At 38.4% G+C, this 14,341-nt stretch overlaps 1 protein-coding gene across 1 annotated transcript in view; it reads left to right on the top strand.

The window, feature by feature from the left end:
• Nucleotides 1-8,509, top strand: part of GALNT12 (polypeptide N-acetylgalactosaminyltransferase 12) — a 109,829-nt gene extending 101,320 nt beyond the window's left edge. Inside the window, exons 9-10 of the mRNA XM_053714401.1 lie at nucleotides 3,343-3,498; nucleotides 7,992-8,509. Of these exons, the coding sequence (XP_053570376.1) occupies nucleotides 3,343-3,498; nucleotides 7,992-8,129 (294 nt within the window). The 3' untranslated portion in view covers nucleotides 8,130-8,509. The remainder of the gene's footprint in view (nucleotides 1-3,342; nucleotides 3,499-7,991) is intronic.
• Nucleotides 8,510-14,341: the final 5,832 nt, after the last annotated feature.

Here is a 14,341-nt window from a genome sequence, read left to right on the forward strand (position 1 = left end):
GTCTCAGCAAAGCAGATACCAGGGACTGTAAAGGGGTTAAAGTTTAAAACGGCTCCGGTTCCGTTATTTTAAGGGTTAAAGCTTCCAAATTTGGTGTGCAATACTTTTAAGGCTTTAAGACACTGTGGTGAAAATTTGGTAAATTTTGAACAATTCCTTCATGTTTTTTCGCAATTGCAGTAATAAAGTGTGTTCAGTTTAAAATTTAAAGGGACAGTAACGGTTTTATTTTAAAACGTTTTTGTACTTTGTTATCAAGTTTATGCCTGTTTAACATGTCTGAACTACCAGATAGACTGTGTTCTCTTCCTATGAAATGTCGATCCCGGCCTTCCTCCAATCACGATGTTGCTTAAAGCAATGATTCCCCCGGGGAGGAAGCAGTGATTGGAGGATGCCGGAATCGTCAATTCTGACGTCTGAAGAGGCTTGCGACGGGCTGGAGACGCGCTGTAGCGGCTTTCAAGAAGAAAAGGTATTTTAACAAAACTAGTGAAATGTAAAGTTTGATGAATGAAAGTGCCCCTGTTTAGGATTTTTAAAAACCGGGCACTCATTCCGCAAACTTTACATTCATTGAAACAAATAACAATTTAGCAGTCTCGAACAACCAGTAATTATCACGTTTCACGGAAACATTATTGTTATTATTTTAAATTCTTATAAATTAGATGCTATGTGCCGCTAATTATGTCACTGATGACATCATATATTTACAAATTCTGGAATTTTAGTACTGGCTGCTAACTCTTTGGATGACTAAGGGCTCCATGAACTAAAGCGTCAATTTTCTCGCCGACAACGTGTCTGGTCGACTTGCACGAACTCGCAGCTAGCGAGATGCTCCCCGCCCGCCATATGTACTAAAAAACAGCATAAAAAATCTTGCGTCTAATCCGCATCGAGTGCAGGCGAATGATTCATACATCTGACGCCTCGCTAGTTGCAAATGTACTATTATTTTCTTAAAAACTTGTCAGTCATGTTTGTCCCACGTGACTGCAGGTGTCAAACGTCACATTTGTCGCGGGAACTTGTTGCAGCACTATATAAAGTTCAACTTATCTATTTTGTCAAACTTGATAATTCCCAAACCTGAAGCGTTTCAAGCCTATATTTTTTTTATTTATAAATTAAGTATGGCAACTTCTGGATTGGATTCACAGACAAACAAATCCAAGAATCCACACTTCTCACACCAGCAGAACCTGGTTCTTGTTGATATGGTTCTCGACTCTTATGACTATTTATTCGGTTCTCGTGCGAAGCAAACTTCCAGTCACCGAAAAAGAGTATATGGACTCGTATCAGCGATGCTGTCAGTGCTCAGGGGCCTGGAAAAAAGGACGTTGACCAGATAAAGAAAAGGTACAACGACATTAAAAGATTTGCCAAAGCGAAATTGGCAAAGAAAAAAATTCTTCCCGTGCTACTGGAGGTAGATCTGACCGATTACGAGCAGAGACTGGTGCAGCGTTTAGGCCCCGACGTTATCGTCAGGATTACAGATGATTGTGATAGCGACCTAAGAGGTACAAAAGTTATTTACTCTAAATTTGTAGTATTTTAATTCAATGATAATCGTATTCTAATTATTTAGTAGAGTCGGTTTATCCAAATTTTTATTAATTAAATATATTTGCAAATCAAATTTTTTTTTTTAGCAACAATTTTGATTATGTAACATATAGGCCTATTCTGGCTACATTTTTGTTCTAAATTTATATTTCTATCATTCGAACAATATAAGAATTATTTAATTCCTCTTAAAGGGATATAATATAGATATTTTTTAAAAAAAATGTAAAACAACAAAAAATTTATATTCATTTTTTATACCTCCCAAATTTTAAAAATTCAAAGGAGGGCCATCTCCCCCCCCCCCCCACAGTAAAAATGAGAAATGTGGTTGGCAGTAGCAGGGGATGGGAGTTTTAAAAAATCATAAGAAGAAAGTAATATCAGTGAAATTACAATCGGTTGTAGGCGTATATCTTATAGACCCTATTGTTTAATATGGTGCTCGCCACCTATAAGCTGGCGAGGTATTTTTCACGAGGTAGGTGCGGACAAATTCACGAGCGTATAAATAGATAGTTTAGTAATTACTGTTTTGTGCGAGATTTATGTCGAGCGAGTATTTTTTAGCTACAAAAAAAAGACTCTAATATAAGAGTTGCGGACAAGTTCGCTCGCCACTTGTAAATGTAAGTTTTTCAATGAATTCGGGGCACAGTACATACGGTTATTGATCCGCACGCCGAAATTTAGAAGGAAATAGTCACGAAGACCTCGCAGACAGCTTAGTACATGGAGCCCTAAATATATTTTTATACAAACACCCACAAGTAAATCTTCTGTTCGGTAGGGGGGTTTAATTTAGGGAATTTCCTGGCTTTTTAACATTTGAAAGATAACAATTTCTGGCATCAATGAGAGGTTTTTCCTGTAAATGTTTCTAAAAAAAGACACAGTTGTCTTAAAAAAACAAAACTCAATATTTCTAAAACAATTTGATTGCATTCATTACAGTTTTTGTATCAAGTAACTAGTATTTTTTTTTTTTATATATAAATTGCAAATATTAAGCCACTTAAAGGCTCCCTATAACACATTTACAATTTTATGTTGTTGCAGTTTTTCCCCCCGATGTTATATATTTTAAAGTTGTGTTCAGGGCCGGGCTTTAATTGAACTACGAGACTCAGATGGCATTTAACAGTTGTGGCATAAAGGGAGAGCATATTACAGCTGTTGGTTGTGTTTTTTGTTTGTTTTGTTTTTTAAAGAGAAATTGCTCTACATGATCTAAATGTAAAATCTTCTGAGCTTAATCTTTGATACTGCTGATTGTTGAAGACGGAAAGTTGTGAGGGGTTTTAATTTTGTTCTTGGTCCTGGGTTGCACAAGGTCTTGAACAGGACATCTCTGTATGCATTAAGGGTTAATTAACAGAAAAGTGAGTCATTGTGAATGTCATTTTGTGCGTTTTCAACCAGAATTCCTGTTTTATTTTTTTTGTGTGGAGAAAATTCCCGTTACTTACATTTTTAATAAAAATGTTTAAATTTACCTAATTATTTTTCTTTAATTTACAGTGAAAACTATTTGGTTACTATTTTCTTCACATGAAACCTGCCATGTGACTGGTTCAGTCAGATACATAAATTAATATATTACATATATTAATTTTGTATGAAACTAACTTTATTTGTAGGATTTAGGCTTGAGCGTATAAAAACCAAAAATAATCTTTTCATGCTGTTTATCTTCAAGAAAAGAGATAACAGTAAGCGGTAAGTTGTCTGATTTTATTAAACTTACATCATTTTGTTTTTCAGTTCTTCGAATACTCCTCTTACAATGAAATCCGTTATAACACAAGACAGCCTGAAGCCTGCGCTGGAGTAGATAAAAATACAGAACATTTAACAATGTATTTGTGTCGAGAAAATACGCAAATGGTGCCGGATAATCAGAAGTTCATTTTCAGAGAGGTACCTAATTTTTCGTGTTTATTAAATTAGAAGTGAATGTAAATTTTAATGAATGAGTGCTCTGTTTTTTAAAAATACTATTAAAAACAGAGGCATGTTCATTCAATAAAATTTACATTGCATTGTTTTTTGTTTTTTAAATACTTACTTTTTCTTTAGGAAACCCAGACCGTGATCCTCCGCCCGCAGCTTCTCTGAACTTAGTACTTAAATTATGAAACCGACTTTCTCCAATCACGGGTTGGTCTCACGAAATGGACACTCTGGGGTGCACGCCATAATTGGAGGAAGCTGGTTTTCGTCATTGCTGAGATAAGTACAGAGGAACTGCAGGCGGTGGATCACGGTCTATGTTTGCTAAAGAAAAAGATATTGAAAAACGCTGCAATATAACGTTTAATAAATGAAAGTGCCCCTATTTTGAATAGTATTTTTTAAAAAAGGGCACTCATTGATTCAACTTTACATTCACTGTCTTTACCTGAAATGAATTATCTGACTTTATTTGGTAATTTGTAGTTGGAATATGTCATGGTCCCCAATAAATCAGTTGTAAGAGTCTGTTAGTACACAGGATGTTTTACCGTATTATTACACCAGTAACAATGGGAAAATAGTTCTTACAGAAATGTAAGTCCTAGTTTACAGATATAAAACCTAAATTGATGATGCTAAGGGCACTTTTTTATGAAGTGCTTCTGAACCATTGGACTGGAGGTTTGGAACCTGTGAACCTACAACTGCAGTTAAGAAGCAGTAAACCTCTCTGCCACCTTAGAAGTGGTGGATTAAAGGGACATTTTATTATTGCACTATAGCTTGTATAAAACTGTTCAACCACCGCAAAGGGACTTTGTTAAAGTCAGCTCCACAGCAGCAATACACTACTGGGAGATAGCTGAACACATCTGGGTAGCCAATGACAAAAGACAAAAGTGTGTAGCCACCAATCACCTGCTAGCTCCCAGAAGTGCATTGCTGCTGCTGAGGAAATTAACATATGCTTTTTACCAAAGGATACCAAGAGAATGAAATACATTTTTATAGTAGAAGTTAATTGGAAAGTGTCTTAAAATGACATGCTCTATCAGATTCATGAAAGTTTAATTATCTCTTTAAAATCAATTTGGACTAATCAAACCGGGGTGATTAACAAACCCTGTTCTCGCATAACTAAGGATGAGGGATTACACAAGAAGGCTTCTGTGCGATCTTATATTCCACCTGCCAATAGTGTATCTCTGGTGATTATGGAAGGACAGGTTCCCAGTCTGGGAACTTGACTTTCCATACCATTTTAAAGGGACAGTAAAGTAAAAAATCAACTTTAATGATTCAGACAGAGAGGGCAATTTTAAATAACTTTCCAATTTACTTCTATTATCAAATTTGCTTTGTTCTCTTGGTATCTTTGTTGAAGACTAAACCTAGGTAGGCTGATAGGATCTTAACTTAAGAGTGTGCACGTGTCTAAAGCATTGCTTATAGCAGTATTATACATAGTTATAAACCTATCTGTCAGATGGTTTAAGATACATACGCACTTCTGAGCTCACCTAGGAATACTCCTTTAAAGGGAAATGAAACACAATTTTTTTTCTTTCATGATTTAGAAAGTGCATGCAGTTTTAAACAACTGTATAATTTACTTCTAATTTGCTTCCTTCTCTTGATATCCTTTGCTGAAAAGACTATCTAGATAGGCTAAGTAGCTTCTGATTGGTGGCTGCTCATAGATGCATTGTGTGATTGGCTTACCCATGTGCATTGCTATTTCTTTAACAAAGGATATCTAAAAATAAAGCAAATTCGATAACAGAATCAAATTGAAATGTTTAACATTGTATACTCTATCTGAATCATGAAAGAAAAATGTTGTGTTTAATGTCCCTTTAACAAAGGATACCAAAAGAACTAAGCAAAATTGATAAGAGAAGTAAATTGGAGTTGAATTTGGAGTTTTCCGTCTCTTGAAATGTACCTCAAGCTATTTACTAATTCTATTAATATTGTTTTTAGTCTTGCAGTGTGACAACTGAGCAACTAGTAATGTTAGATTTTAAAGCAGAGCTGTCCATTCCAAGGTTATCTGCTTCTCTGCATACACAGATATTACTTTGGTACCTTACTTTAATACAACAGGGTCCAACACTGAAATTTGCATCTCACAATGAGATCTTGGTCAAGCATAACTAAGATCTCATTGTGGGATTGAAATGGTGCACATTTCAATGTTAGTCCTTGTTGCATGAAAATAAGTCCAGTTTTAATTGTAAAGTTTGGCTGTACTAATATCCGTGTGCACAGTGGTGAAGTTCCCAGCAAGCACAGCCCATACCAAACAAAGAATAAGTGGGTGGTGCTGTCTTCAAACAGTTATGTGTTTTCAATATAACCTCGTCCCCATTTTTCAACGCTTTTCTTCAACTCCTCTTAGGAGATTTTCTTGATATTATCAGTGTCGTCACTGCTGATACACATGACCTCATCAATAACATCACAGTTTACAAGATATTATCAGTGACATCACTGCTGATGCACATGACCTCATCAATAACATCAGTTTACAAGATATTATCAGTGACATCACTGCTGATGCACATGACCTCATCAATAATATCACAGCAGTGATGTCACTGATAATATCTTGTGAACTGATACACATGAGCTCATCAATAACATCACCGTTCAGAAGATATTTTCAGTGGCATCACTGCTGATACACATGAGCTCATCAATAACATCACCGTTCAGAAGATATTATCAGTGGCATCACTGCTGATACACATGAGCTCATCAATAACATCACCGTTCAGAAGATATTATCAGTGGCATCACTGCTGATACACATGACCTCATCAATCATATCACAGCAGTGATGTCACTGATAATATCTTGTGAACTGATACACATGAGCTCATCAATAACATCACCATTCAGAAGATATTATCAGTGGCATCACTGCTGATACACATGAGCTCATCAATAACATCACCGTTCAGAAGATATTATCAGTGGCATCACTGCTGATACACATGACCTCATCAATAATATCACAGCAGTGATGTCACTGATAATATCTTGTGAACTGATACACATGAGCTCATCAATAACATCACCGTTCAGAAGATATTATCAGTGACATCACTGCTGATACACATGACCTCATCAATATCACAGCAGTGATGTCACTGATAATATCTTGTGAACTGATACACATGAGCTCATCAATAACATCACCGTTCAGAAGATATTATCATTGGCATCACTGCTGATACACATGACCTCATCAATAATATCACAGCAGTGATGTCACTGATAATATCTTGTGAACTGATACACATGAGCTCATCAATAACATCACCGTTCAGAAGATATTATCAGTGACATCACTGCTGATACACATGACCTCATCAATAATATCACAGCAGTGATGTCACTGATAATATCTTGTGAACTGATACACATGAGCTCATCAATAACATCACCGTTCAGAAGATATTATCAGTGACATCACTGCTGATACACATGACCTCATCAATAATATCACAGCAGTGATGTCACTGATAATATCTTGTGAACTGATACACATGAGCTCATCAATAACATCACCGTTCAGAAGATATTATCATTGGCATCACTGCTGATACACATGGCCTCATCAATAACATCACAGTTCAGAAGATATTACATTGCACATCTCATACCACCTTTCTTAGTTTTTTTCATTCATCTTGTTCCTGAATTAAAGGGACACTGAACCCAAATTTTTTCTTTCAAGATTCAGTTAGAGCATGCAATTTTAAGCAACTTTCTAATTTACTCCTATTATCAAAGTTTCTTCATTTTCTTGGTATTTTTATTTGAAAAGCAAGAATGTAAGTTTAGATGCCGGGCATTTTTGGTGAACAACCTGGGTTGTTCTTGCTGATTGGTGGATAAATTCACCCACCAATAAACAAGCGCTGTCCAGGGTACTGAACCAAAAATTGGTTGGCTCCTTAGCTTAGATGCCTTTTTCAAATAAAGATCGCAAAAGAACAAAGAAAAAATAATAGGAGTAAATTGGAAAGTTGCTTAAAATTGCATGCTCTATCTGAATCACGAAAGAAAAAAATTGGATTCAGTGTCCCTTTAATGTTTTTTTGTAAAGTTCTTTGACAAGGAAGTGCAATTCTGTTTGTCTTTGTGCTTGAACAGAACATTATAGCACAGTTTATGGGAATTTTTTGTTTGAAAATATGATTATTTTTATATATATAAAAAAAAAACTAACTGTGACCTTTAACAACAATTTCAAGATTTCTAGTAGGTTTTGGGGTCATGTTACAATATAACTAAATGTAAATCCTTGTTAGGGGTACCTACTTATTAATGTGTAATTGTATTGATAGTAATAATTTATTTAAACTGTAGGAAATTTGTTATTTTGATCTATTTTTCTAACTCAGTACATAATCTAAAATACAGTAACTGTTTTTTTCTCTCTACAGGATGGTACCCTGCTTCATGAACAAACCCAAAAATGTGTTCAAGCTGAAAAAAACACCCAAACAGGAATCATAGCACCTTTATTACGGCCATGCACAGACTCTGATTATCAGAAGTGGTACTTCCAAGAGAGAAACTAAATCGTACTTTTGGATCCAAAAATCTTAATCAATACAATCCATTTTGAGAACTGACTGCAAAATTAACATATCAAGGGCAATAATATTGTTTAAGTTGACAGACTTACCTTCACTCCGTATTATGACAGCTATGGGTTTTTCAATATCAGCTATTTTGTTACTTCTTTTTAAGGGAACACTGTTGTAAATCACTTTCATTCAAATCAGTACGTATATTTTTGTATTTAAATTGGTGTATTTTATATTTATGGGGCAGTGAAAGATTTGGGGGGGGGAAAGAAAGTGTAAAGCGAATTGTAGATAAAATTAGGAAAACAATATTCTCAATCAACAATAAATGTGCAACGCTCTCAGAAAATCAAATCTGAAGGAAAAACAAATATAGGAATATTGTCCAGATCTGTTTTATTTTATTTTATTCATTCTCTATCTCTATCTATATCTATCTATCTATCTATCTATCTATCTATATATATATATATATATATATATATATATATATATATTTATTTGTATAGTTTTAAGTGGTAACAAGTACATATATTCCTATTTTTCTTTTTATTTTATTTTTTTTTAAATTTAGAGAATAACTATGGAATATAAAATGAGCGTCAATAAAAGGTTTTCACTTTCATGAAAGGAAATGAAAGTGTTTTAGCGTGTGTAAATATAAACAAGCTCTTGCACTGGCTGCGCATCATGTTAATGGTTTATATGTTCAGGATGCACTCAGGCTGCACAATTTTCAAATGTAAATGACAGGAAACGGGGGCAAAATTAATTTAAACATTTTGGGCCAGATTATGAGTGGAGCGCAAATTAATACTCCCGCTTGTTTGTTGTTTAAAAAGATTGATAGAGCTCTGAAATTGCGGTAATGATTCTAGCTTAGAAAGTGATTGCTCTCAAGAAATTCTGTTTACTTTCAACTAGTACGAGCGGTAAGCCCGATAAGCGCAAACCCTTGCGATATACCCCTTTTTGCTCGGCGCAAACGTTTGTACTCCACTCATAATCTAGACCTTTATTGGGAATTACATTTTTAGTTTAACCCCTTAGTGACCACAGCACTTTTCCATTTTCTTACCGTTCAGGACCAGGGCTATTTTTGTGTTTAGCTGTAATTTTCCTCTTACTCATTTACTGTACCCACACATTTATATACCGTTTTTCTCGACATTAAATGAACTTTCTAAAGATACCATTATTTCTCTTGTAAAGGTGTATCCAGTCCACGGGTTCATCCATTACTTGTGGGATATTCTCCTTCCCAACAGGAAGCTGCAAGAGGACACGCACAGCAGAGTTGTCTATATAGCTCCTCCCCTAACTGCCACCCCCAGTCATTCTCTTGCAGCTCTCAATAAGAAAGGAAGTATCAAGAGAGATGTGGTGACTTAGTGTAGTTTTTACCTTCAATCAAAAGTTTGTTATTTTTAAACGGTACCGGCGTTGTACTGTTTTTACTCTCAGGCAAAAATTGGAAGAAGAATCTGCCTGGAGGCTGATGATCTTAGCGGTTTGTAACTAAGGTCCATTGTTGTTCTCACACATAACTGAAGAGTATGGAAAGAAAACTTCAGTTGGGGGGACGGTCTGCAGCTTGCCTGCTTTGAGGTATGTTCAGTATATTTTTTTCTAGAGAGATAAGGTCTAGAAAATGCTGACAGTGCCTGGTATATTTAAGGTAAGCCTGATACAGTGATTTAACAACAACTGGGATCATGCTTGCAAAAAGGGATAGTATTCATGTTAATACCTATATAACTTAGTGAAAAAACGTTTGCATGATTTATAAATAAAAACGTTTTTTTCTCTGAGGGTGATACATCTTTATTTGGGGCCTAGTTTCCACATGGCTTGTTAGATTACTCCTAGGAGTACTTTTTTAAGGCCCTCTGACTTTGAGTGCATGGTGGGAGGGGCCTATTTTCATTTTCAGTCTGAGACATCCAGCTTCCCTGAAGGAGTCCTCTGGCTTATAGGACCTCTATAGAGGGTTTTGTTCCTGCAAAAATCGTTTTTAAGGGCAGGTAGGAGCCACAGCAGAGCTGTGGCAGTGTGTTTGACTGTTTGTTAACAGGTTTAATGTTTTTCTAATTCATTTTTGGGCCTGAGGGGTTAATCATCCATTTGCAAGTGGGTTCAATGCTGCTTTAGTCCCTTATACACACTGTAAAAATTTCGTAGAGTTTACTACTTTTTTTCCCACTGTTTTGCAGTTTATGTGGTAGTTTTTTTCTCTTAAAGGCACAGTACCGTTTTTTATTATTGCTTTTTTCACATTTATTAAAGTGTTTTCCAAGCTTGCTGGTCTCATTACTAGTCTGTTAAACATGTCTGACATAGAGGAAACTCCTTGTTCATTATGTTTAGAAGCCATTGTGGAACCCCCTCTTAGAATGTGTACCAAATGCACTGACCTTTCTATAAGTTATAAAGACCATATTATGGCTTTTAAAGATTTATCACCTGAGGTTTCTGAGACTGACAAAAGGGAGGTTATGCCATCTAGCTTTCCCCACGTGTCAGAACCTATAACTCCCGCTCAAGGGACGCCAAGTACATCTAGCGCGTCCAATGCGTTTACAAGACATGGCGGCAGTTATGAATCATACCCTCACAGAGGTATTGTCCAAACTGCCAGGGTTACAAGGAAAGCGAGACGGCTCTGGGGCTAGAACAAATACAGAGCTCTCTGACGCTTTAGTAGCTATGTCTGATATACCCTCACAATGTGCAGAAGTTGAAGCAGAAGAGCTTCTATCTGTGGGTGACTTCTCTGATTCAGGGAAGGCGTTACTTCAGTCTGACTCTGAAATGACAGCATTTAAATTTAAGCTTGAACACCTCCGCGTGTTGCTCAGGGAGGTTTTAGCAACTCTGGATGACTGTGACACCATTGTAGTCCCAGAGAAATTGTGTAAAATGGACAAATACTTTGCAGTGCCTGTTTACACTGATGTTTTTCCAATCCCTAAGAGGTTTTCAGAAATTATTACTAAGGAATGGGATAGACCAGGTGTGCCGTTCTCTCCCCCTCCTGCTTTTAAGAAAATGTTTCCTATAGATGCCGCTACACGGGACTTGTGGCAGACGGTCCCGAAGGTGGAGGGAGCAGTCTCTACCCTAGCTAAGCGTACAACTATTCCTGTCGAGGACAGTTGTGCTTTCCTAGATCCTATGGATAAGAAATTAGAGGGTTTCCTTAAGAAAATCTTTATACAACAAGGTTTTATTCTCCAGCCTCTTGCATGCATTGCCCCAGTCACTGCTGCAGCGGCTTTCTGGTTCGAGTCTCTGGAGGAGGCTTTACAGGTAGAGACCCCGTTGGATGATATCCTTGACAGGCTTAAAGCTCTTAAGTTAGCCAATTCATTTATTTCTGATGCCGTTTTTCATTTAACCAAGCTAACGGCTAAAAATTCAGGTTTTGCCATTTAGGCACGTAGGGCGCTATGGCTTAAATCCTGGTCAGCTGATGTCACTTCAAAGTCTAAACTTCTTAAGATCCCCTTCAAAGGGCAGACCCTATTTGGGCCTGGACTGAAGGAGATAATTTCTGTTATTACTGGAGGAAAAGGCCACGCCCTTCCCCAGGATAGGTCCAACAAGTTAAGGACCAAACAGACTAATTTTCGTTCCTTTCGAAACTTCAAGAGTGGCGCAGCTTCATCTTCTTCTTCTACAAAACAAGAGGGAAATTTTGCCCAGTCCAAGCCAGTCTGGAGACCTAACCAGGCTTGGAACAAGGGGAAACTGGCCAAAAAGCCTGCTGCTGCCTCCAAGACAGCATGAAACAGTAGCCCCCGATCCGGGACCGGATCTAGTGGGGGGCAAACTTTTTCTCTTCACCCAGGCTTGGGCAAGAGACGTCCAGGATCCCTGGGCTCTGGAGATTGTTTCCCAGGGATATCTTCTGGATTTCAAAGCTTCATCTCCAAAGGGGAGATTTCATCTCTCACAATTATCTGCAAACCAGATAAAGAGAGAGGCATTCTTACATTGCGTTCAAGACCTACTAGTTATGGGAGTGATCCACCCAGTTCCAAAGGAGGAACAGAGGCAGGGCTTCTATTCAAATCTGTTTATAGTTCCCAAGAAAGAGGGAACTTTCAGACCAATCTTGGATCTCAAGATCCTAAACAAATTTCTCAGGGTCCCATCCTTCAAGATGGAGACTATTCGAACCATCCTACCTATGATCCAGGAGGGTCAATATATGACTACCGTGGATTTAAAGGATGCTTATCTACATATTCCGATACACAGGGATCATCATCAGTTTCTATGGTTCGCCTTCCTAGACAGGCATTAACAGTTTGTGGCTCTTCCCTTTGGGTTAGCCATGGCACCAAGAATCTTTACGAAGGTTCTAGGGTCCCTTCTGGCGGTTCTAAGACCGCGGGGTATAGCAGTAGCCCCTTACCTAGACGACATCCTGATACAGGCGTCAACTTTACAAATCGCCAGGTCCCATACGGACATTGTTCTGGCATTCCTAAGGTCTCACGGGTGGAAGGTGAACGAAGGAAAGAGTTCTCTCTCACCTCTCACAAGAGTTTCCTTCCTAGGAACTCTGATAGATTCAGTAGAAATGAAGATTTATCTGACAGAGGTCAGGTTGTCAAAACTTCTAACTTCCTGCCGTGCTCTTTATTCCATTTCTCGTCCGTCAGTGGCTCAGTGTATGGAGGTAATAGGATTAATGGTAGCGGCAATGGACATAGTTCCGTTTGCCCGCCTACATCTCAGACCACTGCAACTTTGCATGCTCAATCAGTGGAATGGGGATTACACAGATTTGTCCCCTCTACTAAATCTGGATCAAGAGACCAGGGATTCTCTTCTCTGGTGGCTATCTCGGGTCCATCTGTCCAAGGGAATGAGTTTCCGCAGGCCAGAATGGACTATAGTAACGACAGATGCCAGCCTTCTGGGCTGGGGTGCAGTCTGGAACTCCCTGAAGGCTCAGGGTTCGTGGACTCAGGAGGAGGCCCTCCTTCCGATAAACATTCTGGAACTAAGAGCGATATTCAATGCTCTTCAGGCTTGGCCTCAGCTAGCTGCGGTCAGGTTCATCATATTTCAGTCGGACAATATCACGACTGTAGCCTATATCAACCATCAGGGGGGAACAAGGAGCCCCCTGGCAATGTTTGAGGTTTCAAAGATAATTCTATGGCCAGAGGTTCACTCTTGCGATCTCTCAGCTATCCATATCCCAGGAGTAGAGAACTGGGAGGCGGATTTTCTAAGTCGGCAGACTTTTCATCCGGGGGAGTGGGAGCTCCATCCGGAGGTATTTGCCCAGTTGATCCAACTTTGGGGCAAACCAGAACTGGATCTCATGGCGTCTCGTCAGAACGCCAAGCTTCCTTGTTACAGGTGCAGGTCCAGGGATCCCAAGGCAGCGCTGATAGATGCTCTAGCAGCGCCCTGGTCCTTCAGCCTGGCTTATGTGTTTCCACCGTTTCCTCTGCTCCCTCGTCTGATTGCCAAGATCAAGCAGGAGAGAGCTTCGGTGATCTTGATAGCCCCTGCGTGGCCACGCAGGACTTGGTATGCAGATCTGGTGGACATGTCATCCTTTCCACCATGGACTCTGCCGCTAAGGCAGGACCTTCTACTTCAAGGTCCCTTCAAACATCCAAATCTAATTTCTCTACGTCTGACTGCTTGGAGATTGAACGCTTGATTCTATCAATGCATGGTTTTTCTGAATCGGTCATTGATACCTTAATTCAGGCTTGAAAGCCTGTCACCAGGAAAATCTATCATAAGATATGGTGTAAATATTCTCATTGGTGTGAATCCAAGGGTTACTTATGGAGTAAGTTCAGGATTCCTAGGATATTATCTTTTCTCCAAGAAGGATTGGAGTAGGGTTTGTCAGCTAGTTCCTTAAAGGGACAGATTTCTGCTCTGTCTATTCTTTTGCACAAACGTCTGGCTGAGGTTCCAGACGTTCAGGCGTTTTGTCAGGCTTTAGTTAGGATCAAGCCTGTGTTTAAACCTGTTGCTCCGCCATGGAGTTTAAATTTAGTTATTAAAGTTCTTCAAGGGGTTCCGTTTGAACCTTTGCATTCCATAGATATTAGTTTTTATCTTGGAAAGTTCTGTTTATAGTAGCTATCTCCTTGGCTCGAAGAGTTTCGGAGTTATCTGCTTTACAATGTGATTCCCCTTATCTGATTTTCCATGCAGATAAG

This window comes from Bombina bombina, chromosome 5 (assembly GCF_027579735.1).
Source record: "Bombina bombina isolate aBomBom1 chromosome 5, aBomBom1.pri, whole genome shotgun sequence".
Taxonomy (NCBI): domain Eukaryota; kingdom Metazoa; phylum Chordata; class Amphibia; order Anura; family Bombinatoridae; genus Bombina; species Bombina bombina.